This window comes from Muntiacus reevesi, chromosome 3 (genome assembly GCF_963930625.1).
Source record: "Muntiacus reevesi chromosome 3, mMunRee1.1, whole genome shotgun sequence".
Lineage (NCBI taxonomy): Eukaryota > Metazoa > Chordata > Mammalia > Artiodactyla > Cervidae > Muntiacus > Muntiacus reevesi.
The window spans coordinates 144,382,327-144,408,526 of record NC_089251.1 but is presented as its reverse complement, the minus strand read 5'-3'; the positions used below and the strand labels follow the sequence as shown (position 1 = coordinate 144,408,526).

Genomic DNA, 26,200 nt, shown 5'->3' with positions numbered 1-26,200 from the left:
ATCCATCACCCACAGGCTGCCATGCTGATAAAGCATCAGAACAGCTAGCTGATGTGAGGGGTAATTGACCTGGACAATTAGGGAGAGGAACAGCTGCCACTACATAATGGAATATGTAACAGTGTAGAACCCAGGCGATCTCCTTGGGCACTACTTTGAACTTCTTTGCCCAAATGTGTCTGTAGATAGAGAAACCATAGTCTGAGAAGTACACGATCACTAGGGACTCAGGCAGTTCAGAATCATTCATTCTTCCAGGCTAACCAAGCAAGCCTCAAGACTTGGTGAGTAGATTCTAGCATGGATAGAGGAGTAAGAAGATTGTAAGTATCAATTGTGGCCCTCAGAAGAACTGCAGAGGCTAACTTGCAAGTTTTTTCTCAGGAAGAGAGTAAGGTGGGTGCATAGAAAAAAGGCCCAGCAAAGCCCAATCATTGTTGTAGTTCTCATCCCAAATGACCCACTAGGTTGGTTTAGGAGTTACAGGGGCTGCATCATAATTCCACTTCCTCTCTACCCAATGCAGGTTTCATCCTTCACATGTATTAATCCCCACTAAATATCCAGCATTTTAAACTCCATCTCAGACTGCTGTTACAATATGCAAGTACCCCATGCCACTCAACCTGTAGGCACTTTTATCACTATGTCAGACTCCTAAATGATTTTTTGAGATTTCTCTTTGACTTCCTGGTATGTATTTTTTTTTAAGGCATCTAGGGAATTTCTACTTTCTGCTCAGCAGGTCTCAATAGTATGTCATCAGAATAATGGACAGGCAAAATATTGTGTGGAATACCATTACAAACAAATTAGAGGTATATGTGCTCACATCACAGAGGAGAAATGACAATGCCCTGGAGTATTACACTGAAGGTGTAATAGGGTCTCTCCCAGGTAAAGGCAAACTGTATCTGGTCACCCTTATTCATTAGAATTGAGAAAAAAATTTTGCACCCACCAAATAGGCAAGTTTGACGACGATAATTACCAAGGGGATCAGAGTCCCAGCAGGAAACAGATGGCATGCTGAAATTGGTAGGTAAAAGAGTTCAAGAATGGAAACTTCTTTGAAGATGTGGGAAGGGTTTAAGGAAACCACAGGGTTTCAGTGCCCCAAGACTAGCAACAGTGGTGAGCTGTCATTAACCCTAAGCCTGAAGTGACAAGAAAAGAGTTCCAGCTCATAGAAAGGGCATCTGTGTGGGGGCCTTTGACAGAGGCTGCACTCAACAGTGAATCCACAGCATGAACACCAGGAGAATGAATATCCAGACTTTCCTTTCATCCTAAGCTACTATTTCCTATTGGCCAATCTAACCAGAAGTCAGAAGGCTAGGAAACCCACTGAATGTCCTTTTATGTGGATAGAGCAAGACAGAGCAAGACAGGCCCCTGCCCTGGGCCCCATGCTTGAGAGAAACCCACATAACACAAATCCATAAAAATGGTCAAATTTTTATGCCCACATGGGCAAATCAGTATTTGGCGTTCAGTCAGGATTTAGTGGTTAATCAGGATTTTGTGGTCAAATGAACTTTTAATATCCACTCTCATAGCTAACACTGCTCAGGCTCCAGGGAAATACTTCATATCTCATGTTCTATATCTTTTAAATAAAATGGGACTGCATGTAAGTGCTGTAAGGGTTTGTAGGTTATGCTTTAAAGTTGGAGGAGACTATAACAGTGGAAGGAGTATTTGAGCAAGTCGATAAAAATAGATAAATTAGCAATCTTGGTTCTCAGAATAAACACAATAGATTTTTGCCTAATTAAAAAATTTAGGGTTCCATTAATGGACTGGAAGTACTTGATAATTATTGTGGCAAACATGGTGGTTGCAACTGTCAGCTTAGGAACACTTTTCCATATTAAATTCCTTGTAAAATTATATATATATAGGTCTAGATATGACGTAAAGTGTGATACCAATTCTTTACACTACACCTACAGATTTAGTTGTTGCTTTAAGAGATGATGAGAATCATAAGTGATAGAATTGTTACCATAAATTTAAACTGTTTTACAATATTTGCTGTAATAACAATGGTACCATATGTAACAACTCCATTACAGTTGAACACCATAGATAAAAGTCAGTTCATTTCTGAAGCTAAATATTAACTATAAATTTTTATTGATAATTCCAGTTGCTACTGCCTGGAATTTTGCTAACAGAGCAAAATTTCTTCAATTTGAAAGTATTAAAACTATCCCATAAATTAATTATATGACTCAATAAACCTGAAAAGATTGTTTTAAAATAATCTATCAAAAAAATCTTTTCAAGGACCACAATGACTGGGAACAGGATAATTTGGCATTTCTGCCAACAGAAGACAAATGATGTTAAAATCTTGATCATAAAAATATAGAGATCATGCTGAAATAAAGGGAAGACACATATTTCATGAAATAAATACATAATATTGTGAATTATGTGTCCATATATTTGATTCAAACATCACTAGGCTGTGGTAGCACATCCAGACGTGCAACAACGATTAATTTGAGCTATTTTTTGTTATATGTATTTTAAACCCACTTGGAAAACGCTTGGTTAGGACGATAACTCCTAACGTTTTCTAGAAGGCGGGGTCCCTCTTTCTCCAGCAACTGGGTCCGGGAGTCGTGGGCGTGTTCGGAGTCGAATCCGCCGGAACCCCGCCTCGGGTCTCCGTGTTTCTCGGCGCCCGACCGCAGGGCTGACCACGGCACGCCCCCCAGCGGCCCCGGCCACGCCCCCCAGCGGCCCCGGCCACGCCCGGGCGACCTCTTCGTTCGCAAGTCCCGCGGGCGCCCGGCCCGCCCCTCTGTCCCTCGGGTCCCGCCAGGCTGAGACGCTGCAGCTGGGCGCGGAACTGGGACGTGGTTCCCGGGCGGAGGCACCATGTTGGACTTCGCGATCTTCGCTGTTACCTTCCTGCTGGCGTTGGTGGGAGCGGTGCTCTACCTCTACCCGGTAACCGCCGTCCCGGCCCTCACGGGCTCCGGCCGCCGCCCGCATCCACGTCGCGCCGCCCGCGGCGGGCCGCAGGGCACGGGCCCCGGGGGAGGGCGCCAGCTCCCGCTCCCGCTCTGTCCCGCGCCTGGAGCACGTGACGCCTCGCGGGCGCTCGCGGCCGGCGCTGAAGGCAGAGCAGGGCGGGAGGCTCGACCACCCTCGGACGCCGAGAGCACCCCGGACGGAGGCTCGGCGGAGCGGGCGCGGCCGCAGGGGCCTGAGGGCTGCTTCGCGGGCCGGGCCTCCCTGTTCTCGCCGCGGCGCTGTGGAGGGCGGGGCCGCCGTGCTTCCGTGGCTTTCGGGCAGTAACTGTGCCCACCCCACTTCCATTTTCTAGTGTGTCTGAGAGGAGACTCCAGCCTGCTCGTCGCCTTTATCCATTCCCAAGGATTCTCCCCCAGTGTTTCTTTTGTCGCCTGCTTTTCCGTCTGTCTTTCGACTTTCATTCCTGAAATCTAAAGTCTTTAAGGGCCGGACCGCGTCTTGTTCCTCTTGGGCCTCACGTGTTAAAGGGGTCGGGGAAGGAGCATACAGCCAAGTGCTGTATCTCTGAATCTCCTTCTGACTTTTCTCTGCTTACCTTCCTCAGCTTCAAAAGATGCTTCTGAAAACAAAGAAGCTAATGGATGAGGAATCATCTACAAAAGCAAGGTGGTGGTTTTGTAGGAAAAGTTGTAAAGCAACAGAATAATGCCGAACACATCGCTGATATTGACAGAACACCTTAAATATTCTTGCTGGTAAATGAATTTGATTGGAATGTTAGAGCTACCCAATCTGGAACTTGCAGTGTGTCTTTGTTTTCTGAGAAATAGCCGTCTGGAAGGTCAGGAGAGTGAGGGAGTAGGGAAATGAGATTTCCAGGCATCTCACTTGAGATTCATAAAAGTAAAATAAGACTAGGCAGCATGGCTGTGTTTTTCCTCAGCTGTTTTCCTTCAGTTATGTGGCATCAGGGCAGTTAACAGAATATTGGGTTTAATTAGGATTCCTGTTTTGCTAAGCTTTTGAGAAAAGGATACAGGGCAGGGGAGTGATTAAAACGGACAATGGAATCAGAGCTGGATGGCTGGAAAATGAGTATAGGAGTAAGTGGGTTAACAGTCTGTTTGGGATAAAAATAGTTTTTGGAGTCAAGATATTAAAAATAGAAGGAAAAATAGGAGGTGCTTGGAGATTTGGAAGCTTGATGTCAAGACTCCAGGAACGGTAAAGTTACTGGTAATGCCAAGGCCTAGTGCAATCATCGGAGAAGGCAATGGCACCCCACTCCAGTACTCTTGCCTGGAGAATCCCATGGACGGAGGAGCCTGGTAGGCTGCAGTCATGGGGTTGCTCAGAGTCGGACACAACGGAGCGACTTCACTTTTACTTTTCACTTTCATGCATTGGAGAAGGAAATGGCAACCCACTCCAGTGTTCTTGCCTGGAAAATCCCAGGGACGGCAGAGCCTGGTGGGCTGCCGTCTATGGGGCCGCACAGAGTCGGACACGACTGAAGCGACTTAGCAGCAGCAGCAGTGCAACCATAGGCGTGAACGGCTGAGACCAGGTGGAGTTTGGGTTGGGGACAGATAGGTCAGGAAAGAAGACAGACTTCTGTAGGAGTAAAAAGTCTGGGGGATGAAGGAAGACCTGGGGATGGTAATCCTGGGCTTAGTGTGGTGTCTGATGTATGTAAGGGAAAATGTCATCATAACATTCTGAATGGTCTCAAGGCAGATGATAGTGGTGAGGCTGTGATTATCAGGGAGATTGAAGTTTTGCTGGGTGCTTTGAGGGGCGTGCCAGAGGTGGGCACTGTTCTCACTATTTTAGCTATTTCCGAGTTGCGAATGTCCTGAAGCACAGGGGAGTTTTGCCTGGTCTTTTGGGGCTCACGCTTCATTTCTCAGGTTGAAACATGGAGTGTGGTGTGGGAGCCATTCATCTAGAGCACACAGCGTTCTGAGGCTCCCTCTGCACGCATGCAGAGGGCGGAGGGGAGCGGTTGTACTTCGTTCTTGCATAGAGGTTCTTTACTTGTGCCTGTCAGTAGTTTGGGGCAAATATCTCAGCATCTCTGTCAGAATGCTATTCAGTGAGCTCGTTCAGATATTCAAAGACATCAGTTAAGTCACGTGGTCATGTGCGACTCTGTGACCCCGTGGACTGCAGCACACCAGGCTTCCCTCTCCATCACCAACTCCCGGAGCCTGCTCAAACTCACGTCCATCGCATCAGTGATGCCATCCAACCATCTCATCCTCTGTTTTTCCCTTCTCGGCCTGCCTTCACTCTTTCCCAGCATCAGGGTCTTTCCCAGTGAGTCACTTCTTTGTTATCAGGTGGCCAAAGGATTGGAGTTTCAGCTTCAGCATCAGTCCTTCCAATGAATATTCAGGACTGATTTCCTTTGGGATAGACTGGTTGGATCTCCTTGCAGTCCAAGGGACTCTCCAGAGTCTTCTCCAACACCACAGTTCAAAAGCATCAATTTTTTGGTGCTCAGCTTTCTTTATAGTCCAACTCCCACATCCATACATGACTACTGGAAAAATCATAGCTTTGACTAGACAGATCTTTGTTGGTAAAGTAATGTCTCTGCTTGTATTTATTTTTATGGGAAAAAAAATTTGAATTGATGCTCTTTTGCCTATTTGTATACCCTATTTCCTGTGTGCCACGTGAGTCTCTCTCTGTGTCTCTTTCTGTTTAAATTCTTTTATTTGCTGCAGTGCATCATTTTCCTTAATTTCTTTTTTTTTTATTTCATTTTCCATAATTTCTTGAGGGAGTGTGCATGAAAAATTTTTTGAAATCTTGCTTGTGTGAAAATCTATCTTTTCTAGCTTCACACTTGAATGATAGCTTGGCGTGGTATAAAATTCTAGGTTGGAAACAGTTTTCCCTTAAGATTATCAGGGATGCCACCCACCAGCCTGTTGTTTCTGAATCTGGAATCTCAAGGTCTCTTTCCAGAAGGATGGCAGTCACAAGAATGCTGTCTGATGGATCTGTATACTGACTTTTTGCTTATTGTTAAAGTCTTGCATCTTACTCCACCTTTCTGGTTACAAGTACAAATCTGATTGCCTCCTGTGGGAATCCTCCTTTGCAGACCCCAGAGGCGGCCTCTCAAGGTCAACTAATCAGTGCTCCAGCAGCTTAACACTTCCAAAAAAACTGGTCAGATTATTCATCCACTGTTGCCTCCTCTCCCATTCTCTTTATCCTTATTTTGCCTTTTTTTGTTTCTTCACTTTCATTTTGTGGGATTTCAGGAAGGGATCACTGATGATGAGTGTTGTCAATCTACCATGTTTGAAAAGAAGTCAGGAAGCTTACTTCAGTCATTAATAATTTCAACCTAGAAAATAAGTTTTTTTTTTTCTTTTTTAGTATCACTGAGTTTAATTACGGAGTTCCTTCCATTCTTTCCCCCACTTTTTATACATTAAACTTGACAAGTTTCCATTGTTGATGAGACTGTAGGACAAAATCTTACATTGTAGGTTTCATTGTCATCAGTTCAGTGCAAGTTGCACATACTATTGTCTAGATAGTATTCTTGTAGTATGTGGTAGAAACTGTAAAACTCCTTCATTAGTACTGTTGAACTTAGTATACCTCTTGGCATACATAATCCAAAGGAGGAAAAAAGTAAAGTTGTACACTGATTTTCATGGCACTACCTGTAACAATGAGAAAATGAAAGAAATAGCCTAGATGTTTTACAGCCTAGGTATGATTATGCAATTCTGAATATGTAATGGAAGACAGTTTAAACTTTAAATGTTCAAATAAATAACTATTTATATAATGTTAAGTAGGGGGGAAAGGGGACAGAATGCCAAACTCTGATTAATAGCTAGTTAAAATCATAGACAAAATTCAGAATTGATTCCAAACTTGAATATTTTAGGTTATTTTTTCTATAAATATGTAGCTAATTTAAAAATTATAAGAAGTCTTATTTTAAAAGTGATATGCTTGTTGTAAAAAAAAAAACAAAACACTAACCTCTAAATACAGTAACCATAAACCCAGTACAAAATTGTAAAAAATTAGAATTCCCCCCAAGTTTTTTATAGTTCATTCTTCAGAGGTTGTTACTTTAACAATTTGCTATAAATTGTTTTGTTGTTTATTTGTATACCAGGTGATCTCTCTGACTGTGTAACCCCGATAATGATAACTACATTAAAGCAAAAGATGACTGTGTGTGTGCGCTCACTTGTGCAATCATGTCCGACTCTTTGTGACCCCATGGGCTGTAGCCTGCCAGTCCCCTCTGACCATGGAATCTTCCAGGCAAGAGTACTGGAGTGGGTTGCAATTTCCTACTCTTGGGGATCTTCCCAACTCAGGAGTCAAGCCTGAGTCTCCCATGTCTCCTGCGTTGGCAGGTGGATTCCTTGAAAGAGAGAGTCGCTCAGTCGTGTCTGACTCTTTGCGACCTCGTGGACTATACAGTCCATGGAATTCTCCAGGCCAGAATACTGGGGTGGGTAGTCTTTCCCTTCTCCAGGGGATCTTTCCAACCCAGGGATTGAACCCAGGTCTTCTGCATTGCAGGCGTTTTCTTTACCAGCTGAGCCACAAGGGAAGTCCGACGATTCCTTACCACTATGCTGACCTGGGAAGCCCCAAAAGATGAATATCACTTTGAATTTTGACAAATTCTTTGACTTGAAAGAGGAGAACTATTTTAAGAATGATACCATTATAATTATGACATGAAATTTTTTGAAAGCCGAGCCAGACGAGACCATTTACAGTCTCAGAGCAAAGAAAAATGTACTTGATTTTATATATTAATATATAATGGATATTAAATTCTTCAGACACCTTAGTTTAATTGACAGAGAGGAGAAATATTAGGATAATTTTTTTCAGTACAGAGAATCCAGTTTTTGTATTTTAATATAGAAATAATCTCTGAAATTCAACCAAATCGAATAACCATCATTTAAGGTCCTGCACATATCTTGGAAAAACACATCTGACTTATGGGATATATGATCATGCATTATACTAAATTATTAAATTTTTTTCTCTAAGGCTTCCAGACAAGCTGCAGGAATTCCAGGCATTACTCCAACAGAAGAAAAGTGAGTTGGCTTTTTGGTTTCTTTAAATCAGATAAAGTCAGCTGTTTTTGGATAAAACTAATTTTTGGATAAAAACTAAACCATATCTTTAGACTACTCAGTTTATTTAGTCCCTTTGTTTTCTTTAAACTTGTGTTTGGGCATGCCACCTAAACTTTGTTAATAAATGAAAGAAAGCCTGTATAAATCAAAACCTTTAATTTCCTTCACTTCCCCTAGCCAGAGAGTATTGAAAATAGAAAGATAGGATTAAGATGGAATAAGAAAAAATTGCCATAACTGATTTAAATTCGCCTATGATTTAATAGCCAGTGGTGGTATCCATTGCTGTCTCAGAATGAGGTGCTGCAAAATTGGATCATTTTCCAGTGTCTTAAGTCAGATGTTCCTTGTGCAGCTTTGTTGATGTGAAGTGTTATGAATTCTCAAAATACCAGACAAATTCCTATCTAAATGTGGCTACCGAAAGTGAAAAGTCAAATATAATAGAGTTTTGGATTTTGCAGTAATTTGATTTTCGTTTATCTCTGTTTTCATCTGTTGACACAGTTAATTCAGAATGAACTAGTATTTTTGTTTTTCTGATTCTCCCATATTAAATTATTTTGTCAAATATTGCTCTTTTTTCAGAGATGGTAATCTTCCAGATATTGTGAACAGTGGAAGTTTGCACGAGTTCTTGGTTAACCTGCATGAGAGATACGGGCCTGTGGTCTCTTTCTGGTTTGGCAGGCGCCTTGTGGTTAGTTTGGGGACTGTTGATGTACTGAAGCAGCATATCAACCCCAATAAGACACGTAAGCCTGATTTTCTTTCTAATTAGTGATCCTTATCTTTTAAGAATAGATGTTTATAAATGAAGGTCCATACACTGCTCTTAGGAATAGCTAACATTTATTAAATACTTTATATGTCAGACATTTTGCTGAAGTCTTTATATTAATCACCTCACTTCACTTAACACAGTATTTTTAAATGATCATTTTATTCCTTCAATTTATAGATATATATGAAAAAAATCCCAGTGCAAATGCCAACAGGATTTTCTTTTTTTTTTTTTGAACCTGAAAAAATAGTTCAAGGGTACATCTGAAAGAGGAAAGGTGTGAGAGCATTTGGGCTTCCCAGGTGGCTCAGTGGAAAGAATCCACCTGTTCATTCAGGAGATGTGGGTTGATCCCTGGATGAGGAAGACTCCCTGGGGTAGGGAATGGCAACCCACTCCAGTATTCTTGCTTGGGGCATGAAGCAAGGCTGTCTGGGCTGAGTCTGTGCTCTTAATCACTAAATTTCCGCAACGTGGAAGGCTGTCTCTGTCAGGAAATACAAAGATGGGTAAAACCAGATGTGGCCTCTGCTCCTGTGGAATTTATGGTCCAGTGATGGTGAGTTGGGAGCTTGTAAATGGTATTTGAATGATTAGGAGAGTGAACTGAGAGTTGTAAAGGGACTGTAGTTCTTTGCGAAATCTGACAGATTTTTTTGTCCTTCGCTGGTTAAAAAAAAAATGTTAACAGCTGTTAAAACAAAAACCTCAAATATTTAATAGTATCTCTTGTGTGGTGAGACTTAGATGAATTTATTTTCTTATTATCTTACTGTGTTGTTTGAATTGTTTAAAATGACAGTATATTTGTGTGTGTGTGAAAACAATATAGTCATTAAAGAAACACATAAAAGTGAGCGAAGGAGAAAAGAAAAGGTTTTGGACTCAATTAAATAGTTTTAAGTAATACTCGACAGTTACACATACAACATCAATTTTGTCTTAAAATTGGTGGAGTGAGTTCTTTTACATAGATAACATGCTATCATGCAGTAGAAAATTTATTTGAGTATTAATGGTTTACAGTGGAATTCCCAATTTACTGGGTATTGTTTTGTTGCAATTTTTATTGTCTCTTGAACTGTTCACATTTAAAAAAGACAAGGGAGTTATGAAAAAAAAAAGTTCTGGCCTGTCTGCTATAGTCCCATACCTTTCTGAGCTCTTCTTTTGCTGGAGTTTTTTTTTTTTTTTTTGAGTGATGACTTTGACTTAGAAATGTTTAATCATGTCTGTTTCAGTGGACCCTTTTGAAACCATGCTGAAGTCATTATTAAGGTATCAGTCTGATAGTGGGAACATGAGTGAAAACCACATGAGGAAAAAATTGTACGAAAATGGTGTGACTAATTGTCTGCGGAGTAATTTTGCTCTTCTGCTAAAGGTAAACTAGTTTGACCTGTATTTCTGTTTTACAGATAGTAGTATATGGATCTTCCTTGATTTACAATGGGGTTATGTCCTGATAAACCCATCGTGAACTAAAAAAATATCATAAGTTGAAAATGCATTTAAATACACTTAACCTGCTGGACATCATAACTTAGTAGCCTAGCCTGCTTTGTATGCACTCAGAACACTTATGCTAGCCTGCAGTTGGCAAAATCATCTAAAACTAAGCCTTGTTTTATAATAGAGTTGAATAGCTCTTGTAGTTTATTGAATACTGTACAGAAAGTGAAAACCAGATGGTTGCCGGGAGACAGAATGTTTATACGCTTAAAGGCTGTTCACTCTCCTGATCATGAGCGTGGCTGACACTGTGGCTGTTGCACCCAGCGTTAGGAGAGTATCGCGCCTCCTGTCACTCACCCAGGAGAAGATCAAAATAAAAAATTCAGAGTATAGTTTCTTTTGAAGGTCTGTTGCTTTTCTGCCCTGTTGAAAGTTGAAAAATTGTAGGTTGGAGACCATCTGTATATTTTGGCTATTAGTGTGTCTTTGTCTTTGCTATTCTTACCTTCTTTCTCAGTTGATTTATATTCTGAAATTCTAAAACAGAAACAAAAGCAAAACAGTTTTGACACCTGGACTTCCTGTGTAAGTTGGAATGATGGGAGTGAAGGGAAACTGAAGAAAGTTTTTTAATTAAAACCTTATGTTTCTTTACTTTTTTTTAATAATTTATTTTTTAATTGAAGGATAATTGCTTTACAGAATTGTGTTGTTTTCTGTCAAACCTCAACAGGAATCAGCCATAGGTATACATATATCCTCTCTCTTTTGAACCTCCCTCCCACCTCCCTCCCCATCCCACCTTTCTAGGTTGATACAGAGCCCCTGTTTGAGTTTCCTGAGCCACACAGCAAATTCCCGTTGGCTATCTATTTTACATATGGTCATGTGAGTTTCCATGTTACTCCATACATCTCACCCTCTCCTCCCCTCTCCCCATGTCCATAGGTCTGTTCTCTATGTCTGTTTCTCCATTGCTGCCCTGTAAGTAAATTCTTCAGTACCATTTTTCTAGATTCCGTACATATGTGTTAGAATACGATACTTATCTTTCCCTTTCTGACTTACTTCATTCTGTATAATAGGAGAACCTGAAGAAATTGTTAGAGCAGTAGATTTGTATCAATGGATTTGTTCTATTTTTTCGGACCCGACTCAAAACCAGCAGCATGTAGAATTTTTAGTTGTGGCGTGCAGACTCAGTGCATCTCAAAGTTATTTATTTTGTTGTATGTTTAGTGTAGCCTCTTGGGAAATAGCAATATGGTATAGAGCAGAGACACTAAGTTTGGAGAAAAGGCTTTCAATCTTATTTCTGTCATTTAGTATCTGCATGATTGACCTTTGTGAGTTTTTATTGCCTGTGCTGCTCAGTATGTGGGATCTTAATTCCTTGGCCGGGGATCGAACCCATGCCCCCTGTATTAGAAGTGCAGAGTCTTTAACCACTGGACCACCAAGAAAGTCCTATTGCCTTATCTTAAAAATTGAGGATAATATTAACAGCATCCACATTACAAATTTGCTGTAAGGATTATATGAGGTCATGATGTAAAGTTCCTACCATCAAGTCTTACAACACAGTCGGTACTCAAAAAAGTACCTTTCCTTCCTCTGCTTGAGGTTTTCCTGCCATTTGTCTCCTGCTCCCCCGACTCCTTGTGTTTTTACTGCTCCTCTGAGACTGTATCTGCTTGTCAGTGTTTCCAGGTTATCGAATGGGTTATTCTTTCGTGCAGGGTTTTTATAGTTGATGAACCTACACATGTCCCATTTGGAAGGTTACATGGGAGTCCTTTCTGTTCTCTATAGAGTAAACCCACATACACTCAAAAGTACACAAATACATCCCACTGTCTTTCACATTACATAGGGTAAAAAATTTAAAAAATCATGGAAAATTTAAATAAAAATAGAATACTATAACACACATCCGTATTCTCATCACTAAACTTTTCAACAGTTATCAAATTCGATGCAGTCTGCTTCATCTTTCCCCTACCTAACTCTCCTGTTTTCTTTCTGGATTGTATTTAAGCAGATTCCAGACATCATACAATGAGGACATGTTTTTTCAAGGACTTAACAGGATTTAGCATGTAGTAGCTACTTGGTCAGTTTTCTTTGACCTTAACAATGTTCATTCCTTCTAAAAATGTTCAGACTGCACATTCTAAGCACTTCTGTGACTCTTTTGAGTTGTAGAATAGTTGATAATTCTTAAGGGGATACCATTTTGATTCATCCTGCAGTATCTACTTTTTAAAAATTATATTTGATAAATGCTTAATGCCATTTTTTCCCTTATTCTCCAGTTCTGTTTGGAACTTACACTTTACATTCAAGATTTGAGACTGGCTTGAGTCTGGCTCCAATCTCAAACTCACTGGCTTCCAAGTGAGTTTACTGGAAGTATTAATATGTTGGCGCCTCTCTGCACAGTTTTGCTTCCAAAAAGAAACTGAACAAGGCTTTTGCTCATTGCTGCTTAGTCTTTCTCCTTTCCAGTTCCCTTTTCTCACTGATAGCCACTCTTCACAGGACATCAGGAGATTTGTACATCAAATGTCTACCTTCTCATCCTTGTCAGTACTTTTCTGTATTATTATGTTCTCTGGACCTCTCAGACTGCCTGCTTGGGTTGTCATAACTGGTCCTGTCACACCCAATTGTCCTTCTGAAAGCAGTTATGTTACCTCTGTCTAAGCATTCGTGAATCAGAATCTTTCTATTCTGTTTAAATACCTTACATTTGTCCATAAGAATCTTGGTATTTAATTGTATATCTCCAGGGAATTTTACCCATTTTCTCTTTGCTTTGCTTCCAGTGATTATGCTTTTCAGTGCCTTTGATTGTTAAAAGCTTTAATTAGTCTTTCTACTCTGCTTCAAACTAAGTAGTTCAAACTTCTTTAATCTTTTATCATAGGCTCTATTTCCCAAATGTTGTCTTTTTTAATTGTTTATCTGTATGGTGTTTTTTTCCTCTCCTGTCTAATCAAAGGCAAATCAAAGTGGAAATTATTTCCCAATTTTGACATTTCTTACCATCATATTTTCAAGCTGTGGTGCATAGACTGTGTCCATGCATGAGAAATGTGTTTCAGGCTTATATTGTCAGCCCCTTAGCACAAGCCAGTTACTTAGCTTTTTCATTTGTCAGAAATACCAATTAATATTTAATCAGCAAGAACGATTGAAGAGGACGTAGTCTGAGCATCCTCCTCCTCCCTACTAATGGTTTTCTGTAGAACAGGGGTGTTTTCCAGAGTTGTCACTCCAAAGTAAGTTAATTTCATACTGACACAACAAACCTTTTCCTTTTTTTTTTTGATCCAGATCTGAGTTCTGTGTTCTGACTCTTCTCTAACCCAAACCTCATCCTGTAAGTCCTGGCTCCTTCCTGCCCTGACTGTCTCTGCTCCAAGACTGTGTGTGAACCTGCACTCCAATTCTGTGAGTGTAATTTCTGTCTTCAGTGCTTCAACCCCATGTGCTCCTATGACTTTTGAATTAAACTATGATTTAACAAATATTTCTGGATCTTAGAATTTATGACAGTTTTCCAGAATCCTCTTAGTTGACAGTTCAGTAGTCATATGTTAATAGCCGAAATTATTGAACTCTTTGATTTAATACTGTCAAATGAAGCTCAACAGATTGTTAGCATTCCCATCTAATGTACATAACCAAGATTCATAAACTAAATGCGATGCACATAAGCTTCTAGCAGATGCACTAGCTTTGTATCTAGAGTAAAAACCTACCCGACGAGAAAAGGGAACCCTGTTACACTGTTGGTGGGAATGCAAACTAGTACAGCCACTGTGAACAGTGTGGAGATTTCTTAAAAAACTGGAATTAGAACTGCCATATGACCCAGCAATCCCACTTCTGGGCATACACACCAAGGAAACCAGATCTGAAAGAGACACGTGCACCCCAGTGTTCATCGCAGCACTGTTTATAATAGCCAGGACATGGAAGCAACCTAGATGCCCATCAGCAGACGAATGGATAAGGAAGCTGTGGTACATATACACCATGAAATATTGCTCAGCCATTAAAAAGAATTCATTTGAATCAGTTCTAATGAGATGGATGAAACTGGAGCCCATTATACAGAGTGAAGTAAGCCAGAAAGATAAAGACCAATACAGTATAGTAACACATATATATGGAATTTAGAAAGATGGTAACGATAACCCTATATGCAAAACAGAAAAAGAGACACAGATGTACAGAACAGACTTTTAGACTCTGTGGGAGAAGGCAAGGGTGGGATGTTTTGCGAGAACAGCATTGAAACATGTATATTATTTAGGGTGAAACAGGTCACCAGCCCAGGCTGAAAGCATGAGATAAGTGCTCGGGCCTGGTGCACTGGGAAGACCCAGAGGAATCAGGTGGAGAGGGAAGTGGGAGGGGGGATCGGGTTGGGGAATACATGTAAATCCATGGCTGATTCATGTCAGTGTATGGCAAAAACCACTACAATGTTGTGAAGTAATTAGCCTTCAACTAATAAAAATAAATGGGGAAAAAAAAAAACCTCCCCAAATCATATCTAGTATTTGCATTGTATTGTAGAGTACTGTGCAAAACAAATGGATGAGCAGATCATAATACAGTTCTGTGATACAAATGATAGTGTTGATGATAAAATTTTTAAGGCCATGACTTAAAAGAGGGTAAAAAAAGACGTTACCAGCATAGATTGAAAGCATTTAATCTGTTCGTTACGTAATCAGCAATGATCTGGTACTGTGGGGAGATATTCACAATTAAATTCTCTGATAAATCACATGTTGTACTAATAGGTTTTTAGGATGCCATTTGGATCCCAGATTTTGTGTTTGGGAGTACCGTTTTCAGGTTTTTTCTTTTTTTTAGTGTGTAATATTTCACAGAAGACAGATCACCAGAAAACTGTTGAGTTCTCATCACTTAGAACTGAAGAAAGATATCCTGGACTTCATTTAAAAACCAGCTAGGCACAAAGCTCTTTATTAAGAGAAAGATATAAGCCCCAACAGAAACATGGCTAAAAAAGTGAACATGCGGTACTTTATGGAAAACATGTAGAGGACCATTAAATTTGAAACTTATCCAGAGCCTATCAGTAAATAGCGTGAAATACGCCAGTCAGGATGGCTGCTATCCAAAAGTCTACAAGCAATAAATGCTGGAGAGGGTGTGGAGAAAAGGGAACCCTCTTACACTGTTGGTGGGAATGCAAACTAGTACAGCCACTATGGAAAACAGTGTGGAGATTTCTTAAAAAACTGGAAATAGTATGGCTGATTCACATCAATGTATAACAAAACCCACTGAAAAATAAAAAAATTAAAAAAAAAAAAAAAAAGAAAAACCAAAAAAAAAAAAAAACTGGAAATAGAACTGCCATATGACCCAGCAATACCACTTCTAGGCATACACACTGAGGAATCCAGATCTGAAAGAGACACGTGCACCCCAATGTTCATTGCAGCACTGTTTATAATAGCCAGGACATGGAAGCAACCCAGATGCCCATCAGCAGATGAATGGATAAGGAAGCTGTGGTACATATACACCATGGAATATTACTCAGCCGTTAAAAAGAATTCATTTGAATCAGTTCTAATGAGATGGATGAAACTGGAGCCCATTATACAGAGTGAAGTAAGCCAGAAAGATAAAGAACATTACAGTATACTAACACATATATACGGAATTTAGATAGATGGTGGCGATAACCCTATATGCAAAACAGAAAAAGAGACACAGAAGTACAGAACAGACTTTTGAACTCTGGGGGAGAACGTGAGGGTGGGATGTTTTGAAAGAACAGCATGTATATTATCTATGGTGAAACGGACCACCAGCCCAGGTGGGATACATGAGTCAGGTGCTCGGGCCTGGTGCACTGGGAGGACCCTGAGGAGTCGGGTGGGGAGGGAGGTGGGAGGGGGGATCGGGATGGGGAATACGTGTAACTATATGGCTGATTCATGTCAATGTATGACAAAACCCACTGAAATGTAAAGTGATTGGCCTCCAACTAATAAAATAATATTTAAAAAAATAAATAAATAAATAAATAAATAAATAAAAATAAAAAAATAAAATTAAAAAAAAAAAAGAAAAAAGAAAAAAAAAAATAAATAGCGTGAAATAAACCAATTAAAGCAATGTTGGGATTTTTTTTACCTGTTAGATTGACAGAGATTTTATAAAATGACAGCACTTAGTACTGTCCAAGGTATGGGAAATGGGCATTTTGCTGATAAGAGTATAAGGTGATATATGCTTTCTCCAGTGCAGTGTGGTAAAACCTGAAAAAACTACTTCTTAACTCAGAAATTTCATGTCAAAAGAAGTCGAATGACAAAGATGACTATCGAAGCATTGTTTATTGACGGAGAAATTAGAAAACATTTAACTGTCCAGTAGTAGAGGATTATTTGAATCATAAATCTTTGCAATGGATGAGAATGAAAACGTTAAGAAAGATGGCAAAGACATTTATTTACTGACATGGGGAGATGGCTTTAAGATGATATGTTAGTTTGCTAGGGCTAGTGTAACAAAGTTCCGCAGACTTAGTGGCTTAAACGATGGGAATTCGTCGCCTCGCAGTCCTGGAGGCTGTCTGCTGGCCCAGGACCCCGGTGCAGCAGAGCTGGTTCCTTCTGAGAGGCTCGAGGGAAGGCCTGTTTCATGCCTCACTCCTAGTTGCTGGTGGTTTGCTGACCATTCGTACATTTATCACCTCAGTCTCTGCCGCCTTCTTTATAATGAGCTCTCCCTGTGTGTGTTTATGTTTGTGTGTGTGTGTGCATGTGTGTTTCAGTGTCCAAATTTCCCCTTTTTATAAGGACATAGTCATATTGTGTTAAGGCTTTAATGTGCACATCTTAAATTATCTGCAAAGAACCTATTCCCAGATCAGGTCACATTCACAGGCACTGGGGGGTTAGAACTTCAGGATCTTTTTTTTGAGGGGGGCACAGTTCAACCCATAACAGATGATAAGTGAAAAAACCAATATTCAGAATAGTTTGTAGAGAATTATTACGTCGTTCAAAGTATACCTCTATACACACATATATACATAGATACACTATAGAAAGACATGAAAAGCTGTATAAAAAATGTTATCTGTAATTATCACTACTGGGTTGTAGGGTGATTTAAATTAATTTCTGTATTTTCATTTCTGTTATTTTTTATTAGTAATTATTTTCTACATAATAATTTTCTTTTACGCTAACCTGTGTTACCATCCAAAAAAAAAAGTGAACCATTGACTAACAATGATAGTCTTAATATTCATTAAATTTTCATTAGAAACAGAGCTTAATAATGTTTTTGTTGTTCAACCTCTAAGTCATGTCTGACTCCTTGCAACCCTATGGACTACAGCACTCCAGACTTCCCTGTCCTTCATATCTCCTGCAGTTTGTTCAGATTCATGTCCGTTGAGTCCATGATGCTATCTGACCATCTCATCCTCTGCCTCCCTCTTCTCCCCACGCCCTCGATCTTTCCCAGCCCCAGGGTCTTTTCCAGTGAATCGGCTCTTCGCATCAGGTGGCCAAAGTATGGGAACTTCAGCTTCAGCATCAGTCCTTACAATGAATATTCAGGGTTGCTTTCCTTTAGGATTGGCTGGTTTGATCTCCTTGCTGCCTAAGGGACTCTCTGTGTCTTCTTCAGCACCACATTTCGAAAGCATCAGTACTTCATGGTGAATAGAAAGGGAAAAAGTGGCAGAAGCAGTGACAGATTTTCTTTTCTTGTGCTCCAAAATCACTGCAGTGATTGCAGCCATGAAATTAAAAGACACACCTTGGAAGGAAAATTATGATAAACCTAGACAGCATATGTAAAAGCAGAGACATTACTTTGTCAACAAAGGTCCATATAGTCAAAGCTATGGTTTTTCCAGTGGTTATGTATGGATGTGAGAGGTGGACCATAAAGAAGGTTGAGTACCAAAGAATTGATGCTTTCAAACTGTGGTGTTGGAGAAGACTCTGGAGAGTCCCTTGGACTGCGAGGAGATCCAACCAGTCAATCCTAAAGGAAATCAACCATGAATATTCATTAGAAGGACTGATGCTGAAGTTGAAGCTCCAATACTTTGGCTACCTGATGTGAAGAGCTGACTGATTGGAAAAGACCGTGGTGCTGGGAAAGATTGAGGGCATGAGGAGAAGAGGGCAACAGAGGATGAGATGGTTGGGTGGCCTCAGCAACTCCATTACACGAGTTTGAGCAAACTTGGGGAGATGGTAAAGGACAGGGAAGCCTGGCGTGCTGCAGTCCATGAGGTTGCAAGGAGTTGCATGTGACTTAGCACCTGAACAAGTTCAACAAGCTTGTTTTGATGAACAGATATTAATTTTAGTGTAGTCTGACTTTTTTCTTTTCTGTTTTGCTTTTATGATTACTGCATTTTAAATCTTATGTAAAACGTCTTTAACCTGTTGTCATGAATATATTCATTTAAGGTTTGTTCTCAGAGTTGTCATATTTATCTTTCAAACTTTGATCTATAATCTGTTTAGTGTTTATTACTGTGCAAAGAATGAGGAATGGATTAAGATTTTTTCCCCCATATGATTATCCAGTTGATCCAGCGTAACTTATTGAAAAGAGCATCCTTTTTCTGTTGTACTGTAATATTCCCTTTATCATAAACTGGGTAACTGTATAGGTCACTTGATGTATGTACAGTTTTGTTGGCTGGAGAAAAGTCTGCAATCTAAAAATTGTGAGTTATGTTTTATTTGGGGACCTTAGTGGGAACCATAGCATAGGGAACAGCCTCTCAGATGGCTCTGAGGAACTGTTGTTTAAAAATTTTGTTTGTTAATTTCATTTATTTCTCACTGGGCTGGGTCTTCATTGCTGCACCGTCCTTTCCTTAGTTGTGGAGAACGGGGGCTGCTCGCGAGTTGCAGAGAGCAGGCTTCTCACTGCGGCGGCTTCTCGCCTGAAGCATGAGCTCCAGGGCATGTGGGCTCGGTAGTTGCAGCTCCGAGACTCTAGAGCACAGGCTCAGTAGTTGTGGTGTACGGACTTAGCTACTTCACCGCACATAGGATCTTCCTGGATCAGGGATCGAACCCCTGTCTCCTGCTTTTCCAGACAGATATTTTACCACTGAGCTACCAGGGAAGCCCTATGGAATTGTTCTGTAGAGGTAAGGGGGAAGCCAGGATATACTCCTGTGTATCCTGAGAAAACTGTGTAGTCAAACAGCAAAAGAGTACTGCTGACCACAAAAACAAGACTTCACAAATTAGTGACTTTAGTGCTTTTCTTCATATGAGAAATTTATTTAAGAGTCTGGGCTCATTAAAATTATTCCTTAGATATACATCTACTTACCTAGGACCATCTAGTCAAGGCTATGGTTTTTCCAGTAGTCATGTATGGATGTGAGATTTGAACTATAAAGAAAGCTGAGCACTAAAGAATTGATGCTTTTGAACTGTGGTGTTGGAGAATACTCTTGAGATTCCCTTGGACTGCCATCAGTCCTGAATATTCATTGGAAGGACTGATGTTGAAGCTGACACTCCAATCCTTTGGCCACCTGATGCAAAGAGCTGACTCATTTGAAAAGACCCTGATGCTGGGAAAGACTGAAGGCAGGAGGAGAAGGGGATGACAGAGGATGAGATGGTTGGATGGCATCACTGACTCAACGGACATGAGTTTGGGTAAACTCGGGGGATTGGTGATGGACAGGGAGGCCTGGTATGCTGCAGTCCATGGGGTCACAAAGAGTCAGACACAATTAAGCGACTGAACGGAGCTGAACTGAACCTCAGACCAGTGTCCTGTTTTTCTTCATTCTGAATCAGGCTATGCCGTGTTGGGAGGAGGGGCTGTGGTGACTGATGGCTTGATGGTGGCAACATGCCTTGCTTATTGAAACAGTAGGCAACATTCCTTGTCCACAATGTTATGGAATTTTCCAATACATGAGTATGGAAGAATACCCTCCTACGTTTTGGTCTTTAGTTTTTCTCAATAATTTTTTCACTTTTAAGAGATCTTCTATATCTTTTATTAAATTTACTCTTAGATAATTAGTAATTTTTAAAAAATACTATCATAAATGGTAGTTTTTAAATTTCATTATTTATTTATTTATTTTTAAATTTCATTTTTATTTGTTATATATATGATTGACTTCTGCATATTGATCTTATTTATAGTCATTAACCTTGCCAAATTCCCTTATTAATGCTAAAGGTTTATCATGATATCTGAGCTCTCATGCTCATAGTTGTCTCTTCTCCCAGTTTCTTCTTTCCCTGTCTTCTTGGTCTGTTTATTGCTCGTCCCAATTGTTGTTTCGTTCACCAGCTGTTGCAGCCAATACCTGCGCCTTTAAATATTTTCATCAGAAGTCACCTAGGAACCTTTCTTAGCTGCAGGAATGCTCAGAGTTGGGCAAGACAGGGACGATCCTTAATGGGAGTTTCCAGGTTAAGACTCAACGGCCACAGTTTTTTGACCAAAATGACTGTATTGCTTTCTAGCAATTTGCATCAGGAGTATGTGCTGCTGTTCTCTTAACTGCTGCTTCTCTGGGATATGGGAATCAGAACGAGGTTGTTTAAAATGCCTCAGTACTTCCTTACCTCAGAGCAGCTGCTGCTTTCTTCATCAAGCCTTCCCCTGATAGTTATTTTTACTGTATTCCAGAGGTTTTCAGAAGTTTATTCTGCCAGCTTAGCTTAATTTTGGGGAGGGAAAGAGCCTTGGGGTTCCCTAGTTGTCCATTTTCAGTGACCATTTTGGTCACCAGTGGTGATGGTGCTTTTACTAGAGCTATTTTCTGCAATGCTGTTGACTTTTGGCTACCACTGAGATGGGGAGAGAAAGGAAATCAAATAATGTTAGGTTAAAAACATCAAAGACCTCACTATCTTACCAAGGTCCAGTTGAATAGACACTTCACATTGGATATTGAGATTTGGTTAATTGCCAAAATGCTAAAATGGGTAATGTTAATTGTTTAGTGGTTTTGCATGTATTTTCATTGTTTTAGAGGAAGAGTGAGATCGCCAAGGTCTCACTCCACCATTCTGGAAGTCAGTCCCTCTTCTGGAACTTTTTGGAACAGAATTGTAATGGGAAATGTAAAGATACAATAAATTTTCAAAATTTATGATAGTGGCATATGTCTGGATCAGTGAAGCCCTTTACCCTATGACAAAACTTTCATGGCGTTGATAGGCAAAGTAGCTTAAATTTGAGTTCCTAACATGAAAGGGTCTACATATATTTTACTTTACAAATGCAGTTACTGTGTTTTGTGATGTAAGTACGACTATTCCTATCACAGCAACCTTGAAAAGTGGGAGATGTCATCCCTGTTTAACTTTTGAGACACCTACATCTTGGAAAAGTCAAGCAAATTGCTCAAAGTTACATTACTTCTAAGTAACAGAGCCAGAAGTAAACCCAGGATGTTTTTACTCCAAAGCTTTTGATCTTTTTATTACACATTGTTGGGCTTCCCTGGTGGCTCAGAGGTTAAAGTGTCTGCCTGCACCGCGGGAGACCTGGATTCGATGCCTGGGTTGGGAAGATCCCCTGGAGTAGGAAATGGCAACCTACTCCAGTATTCTTGCCTGGAGAATCCCGTGGACGGAGGGGCCTGGTGGGCTACAGTCCACGGGTCGCAAAGAGTCGGACATAACTGAGCGACTTCACTTCACTCTCTTTATACATTGTGTTTTGTTCACAAGGGATTTGATAAATATTCAGTGGATGAAGGAATGACAAAGAGACCCTGAGAGGTTTCCATCACTGAAGCTTATCTAAGACTTTCACACATTTGTATACTTATTCTTTACACAGCTACTCTGTGGTGAATCTTTACTATTTTTAATTTGATACTAAGACTCTAATATTGAAAGTTCCTTTAGGTTCAAGGTTTTCCCAGCCTTTAAATGACCTGTATTTTCTGTTCTTATTGCTGTGGTTGTTTTGTTTTACATATCAGCCCTTTGACAGAATCTGAACCTAAACTACTGGGGATGTAATTATTGGTAGAGCCAGTGTTAGTATGACAGATTAAGTAAACACCTGAATGCTTGCTTTGGTTACAGAATTGAACTCTATGAAATGAGTCTAGTTGATGGAGTTCTCTAAGATTTAGTAGGAGGGAATAGAAAATCATTGTGGTTTTCTGTTCTGTTTCAGCTTTCGGAAGAATTACTGGATAAATGGCTCTCGTACCCAGAGTCCCAGCATGTCCCCCTCTGCCAGCACATGCTTGGCTTTGCTATGAAGTCTGTTACACAGATGGTGATGGGCAGTACGTTTGAAGACGAACAGGAAGTCATTCGCTTCCAGAAGAATCATGGCACAGTAAGTCTAGGGCCAAATTTAAGTTTATTCTTTCATCAAATTGGATACTTGAGGAATGTAGACCTTGCCTCTTAAGAAGAAGTTTTAAGATTCTGTAGTACAGAATGTCCTTGTTTGTGGCTAAAAACAACAATATATCGTTCCAATTTTTAGTATATGTGCTGCCTAAGCAATCACTAAAAACAACAATGTAAGAAAGATAATTGTTGCCTTTTAAAAACATTTAAGAATTACCTTTTTAAGCAGTTTATCTTTTGAAATTTAAAAAATGACTAAAAAAATTTTCTTGATTACTTAGCAAGTATGTCAGGAGTTCCCTGGTGGCCCAGTGGTTAGGATTCTGGGCTTCCACTGCTGTGGCCTGGATTCAGTCTCTGATTGAGGAACTGAGATCCTGCAAGTTGGGCGGCATGGTAGAAACAAAAAACAAAACCAAGTATGTTATAAAATCTTGCTAACTTCTAGGATAAAGAGAAAATCTGTGCTTGGTAGAACTAGACTATATCCTCTATTGAAAGAATTTAAAGTTGATGGAGCATTAAAGTACTAATGAAATGAATATGATTTGAAAAAAGGATCATTCAGTTGAAGATTGAGGTACTGTTTGCCTTTTCTGGACTCTCATATAGACTTTATTATTCTCTATTTTTACCAGTCTCAACATTATATTAATTTGTTTTGAGTCGTACTTAAGTCATTTACTTCACTGCAGTTTTGGATCTCTGATCAATTATGCCTTATTTTCTTCAAATCTATAAAAAACAGGTTAAATAATCACTACAGTGCATATAAAACAAAATCACTAGGAACTGTGGCTTAATACTCTGTCACTGTTTAATATTTTCCTTTTTCCCATTAAGATGGTTTTATTTCTTGTGTTTGATGATTGAAAAATGTCCATTTCTTAGAAAATGTTCACATATTCAGGAGTGTAAAAATGAAACTTGAAAAAATCACCCTAAATTCCACTTCCTAAATAAACTACTCAGGGTATCCAGGTAAAATAAATTGTCTAAAGGATTCCTAAAATGTTTTCCTATTTTAATGAAGAATCAATTTTTGACTCAGTTGTTGATGTCTGATTTTTTTTCATGTTGATGAGACAGCATTTTTTAAAAAGGAATTCCACTATTATTTCTAGGATTTTATTCCAAGCTTCTGATACCTGTTCCTATTCTAGGTATTTTTAAAAATGTTTTATATATTTATTGCACGTGCAGCATGTGGAATCTTAGTTCCCCAACCAGGGATTGAACTCGTGCCCTCCATTGGGAGCTCAGAGTCTTAGCCTCTGGACTACCAGGGAGGTGCCTATTGTCGGTATTTTTAAGCTGACATTTTCTTTACCTTTCTTTCCTTAGAATTTCAAAGTAGAAGTAATAATTTCAAACGTATAGAAAAGTGGCAACTAGTAACTAGGAACACCCATGATATCTTTCAGCTGTTGTTTATGTCTTGCCACATTTACTTTTTTCATTCAGTATCCATCTGTCTGTCCATCCATCCTTCCATCCATTCCTTTCCTCCTTACCCAAAACATTTAAGAGTAGACACTTCTTTCCCCCTAAATACCTCAATTTGTATATCGCAAAAATAAGAATATTCTCTCACATGGCAACAAAATAGTTGTCAGATTTGGGAAATTAGCTTCCTTACCATATTTTTATCCAGAGCCCGTATTCATATTTCTTTACTTTTAGTGGTCAAACCTCTTTCAAATGAAACAGTTTTTCAGCTTTTTTTTTGTTTCTTGATGTTGACTTTTTTTTTTTTATTAAGTACAGGCCAATTATCTTGTAGGATATCCCTCATTTGGGTTTGACTAGATTCAAGTTACATATTTTAGTGTGTGACTAGGTGCAAATTCTCTATTTTTGGCAAGAATCTGGTATTTTTTTTAATGTTACTGAAAATTGTCAAAGGAAAGTTTTCAGGCCATAATCATGACCTGAAATCCTGCCTTAAGTGATCTTGAATGTCCTTAATGTCTGAAGCTCCAGTCGAGCCACCAGAAGTACTACCTGGGCTGTGAATGCAGAGGCAGCGTTAGCTGCACTATGCCTGCTGCTTGGCTGACCATACTTGGGAGATGTCATCGGCTCTAAGATGCGTTTCTGTTTCACAGGGGTTAACTGTGAAAAAATGTACATCTCACGCCCAGTTGCATACTGCGTTTCTGAATTGCCCTCCAAAAACATGGTCCTAGTTATCTTCCCAGCAACGTTAGTGTGCTCTTTCCTTGTGTTTTTGACATATAGTTACTCGTACTTTAAATTCGTCTCTGCCCATCTAGTAAGTAAAACCTGAACTTTCACGATTGACGTCTGAGCTCTGCTCTTGTCTGTGCGGGTTAACATTGTGTAACACTCTGCTGAGCAGCTTGCGTTTCTTTTTGCGGGAATGCTCTCCTGTCCTCTACCTGGATTTCAGTGTCTGTCTTTTTCTTACCAGTCTGTAAGAGCTTTTTATTTTTTATCTCAATTTTCATTTGCTTTTACTTTTATTTATAGTGTGTTACTAAAAAGACTTTTTTTTAAAAGCAACTTATAGGTTTATCATAAGCCTCTGTTTTTGACTGTCAGAGTTGGGTATAGTGAATCTCCAGCCATTGGTCAATTTCAGTTCAGGTTCTCCTACCCTCACACTGGTTCCTGAGGTAATTTCCACCTGTAAGTCTGCTCCAGTAAGACGTGCCCCCCCATTTCCACCTCTCTCTCCAGTCTTGGGGGCCTCAGCTTGCCTGGGGCCCTGTTCTGTCTCAGGGATCCAAGAAGAGCTGTTGATATTTCAGTCTGTTCAGCTTTTTTTGTTGGGGTGGCATAGCTAAATTAACTCAACTTTGTCATCATAAATTTTGCCCTGTGCTCTTTGTTGTGCTTAGGCACTTTTTTCTCACGTAAAGGGTTTTCCTAATATAAACATTTGGTGCACGTTTTTACAGTACATTTAATAGTTTAATTTTTTACATTTAAATAGTCTGAAAGGCATATCTTTGTAAGGTAAGACTTGAGGACTTATAACTATGAATATTTTTTAAATATTTATTTTCTTTTTTCCATAAGTTCTTTCAGGATTTCTGAATTATAAAGAAAAATTTTCAGGACTAAGTATCTAGTATTGAAATCCTATTGTTTACTCTCTGTAAACTTTAGACTGATTTATTAATGTTTTTTGAGATCTTAGCCAATGCTTACCAGTCATCATCTTAACTTTATCTTTGAGGTGCAGAACGATGGGAAAGAGTAAAGTTGAGTGAAGTCGCTCAGTTGTATCCGACTGTTTGCAACCCCCTGACTGTAGCCCGCCAGGCTCCTCCGTCCATGGGATTTTCCAGGCAAGAATACTGGAGTGGGTGGCCATTTCCTTCTCCGGGGGATCTTGCCGACCCTGGGATCCAACCTAGGTCTCCCACATTGCAGGCAGACTCTTTACCGAC

The 26,200-nt window shown here is 39.8% G+C and overlaps 1 protein-coding gene and 1 non-coding gene across 5 annotated transcripts in view; one reads left to right on the top strand and one right to left on the bottom strand.

Annotated features, from left to right (window-relative positions):
• Positions 1 to 2,759: 2,759 nt before the first annotated feature.
• CYP20A1 (cytochrome P450 family 20 subfamily A member 1) overlaps positions 2,760 to 26,200 on the top strand; it is a 47,627-nt gene continuing 24,186 nt past the window's right edge. The window contains exons 1-7 of one of the 4 annotated variants that reach the window (XM_065930776.1): positions 2,856 to 2,964; positions 3,596 to 3,746; positions 7,148 to 7,299; positions 8,050 to 8,099; positions 8,730 to 8,896; positions 10,167 to 10,309; positions 22,597 to 22,764. In XM_065930776.1, the coding sequence (XP_065786848.1) occupies positions 7,177 to 7,299; positions 8,050 to 8,099; positions 8,730 to 8,896; positions 10,167 to 10,309; positions 22,597 to 22,764 (651 nt within the window). In that variant the 5' untranslated portion in view covers positions 2,856 to 2,964; positions 3,596 to 3,746; positions 7,148 to 7,176. Of the gene's footprint in view, positions 2,965 to 3,595; positions 3,747 to 7,147; positions 7,300 to 8,049; positions 8,100 to 8,729; positions 8,897 to 10,166; positions 10,310 to 22,596; positions 22,765 to 26,200 lie in introns of all 4 variants that reach the window. The other 3 variants (XM_065930777.1, XM_065930779.1, XM_065930778.1) reach the window with 3 other exon arrangements.
• TRNAR-UCU (transfer RNA arginine (anticodon UCU)) lies at positions 11,770 to 11,843 on the bottom strand. The gene has a single exon. It is a non-coding gene; the product is annotated as a tRNA-Arg (tRNA).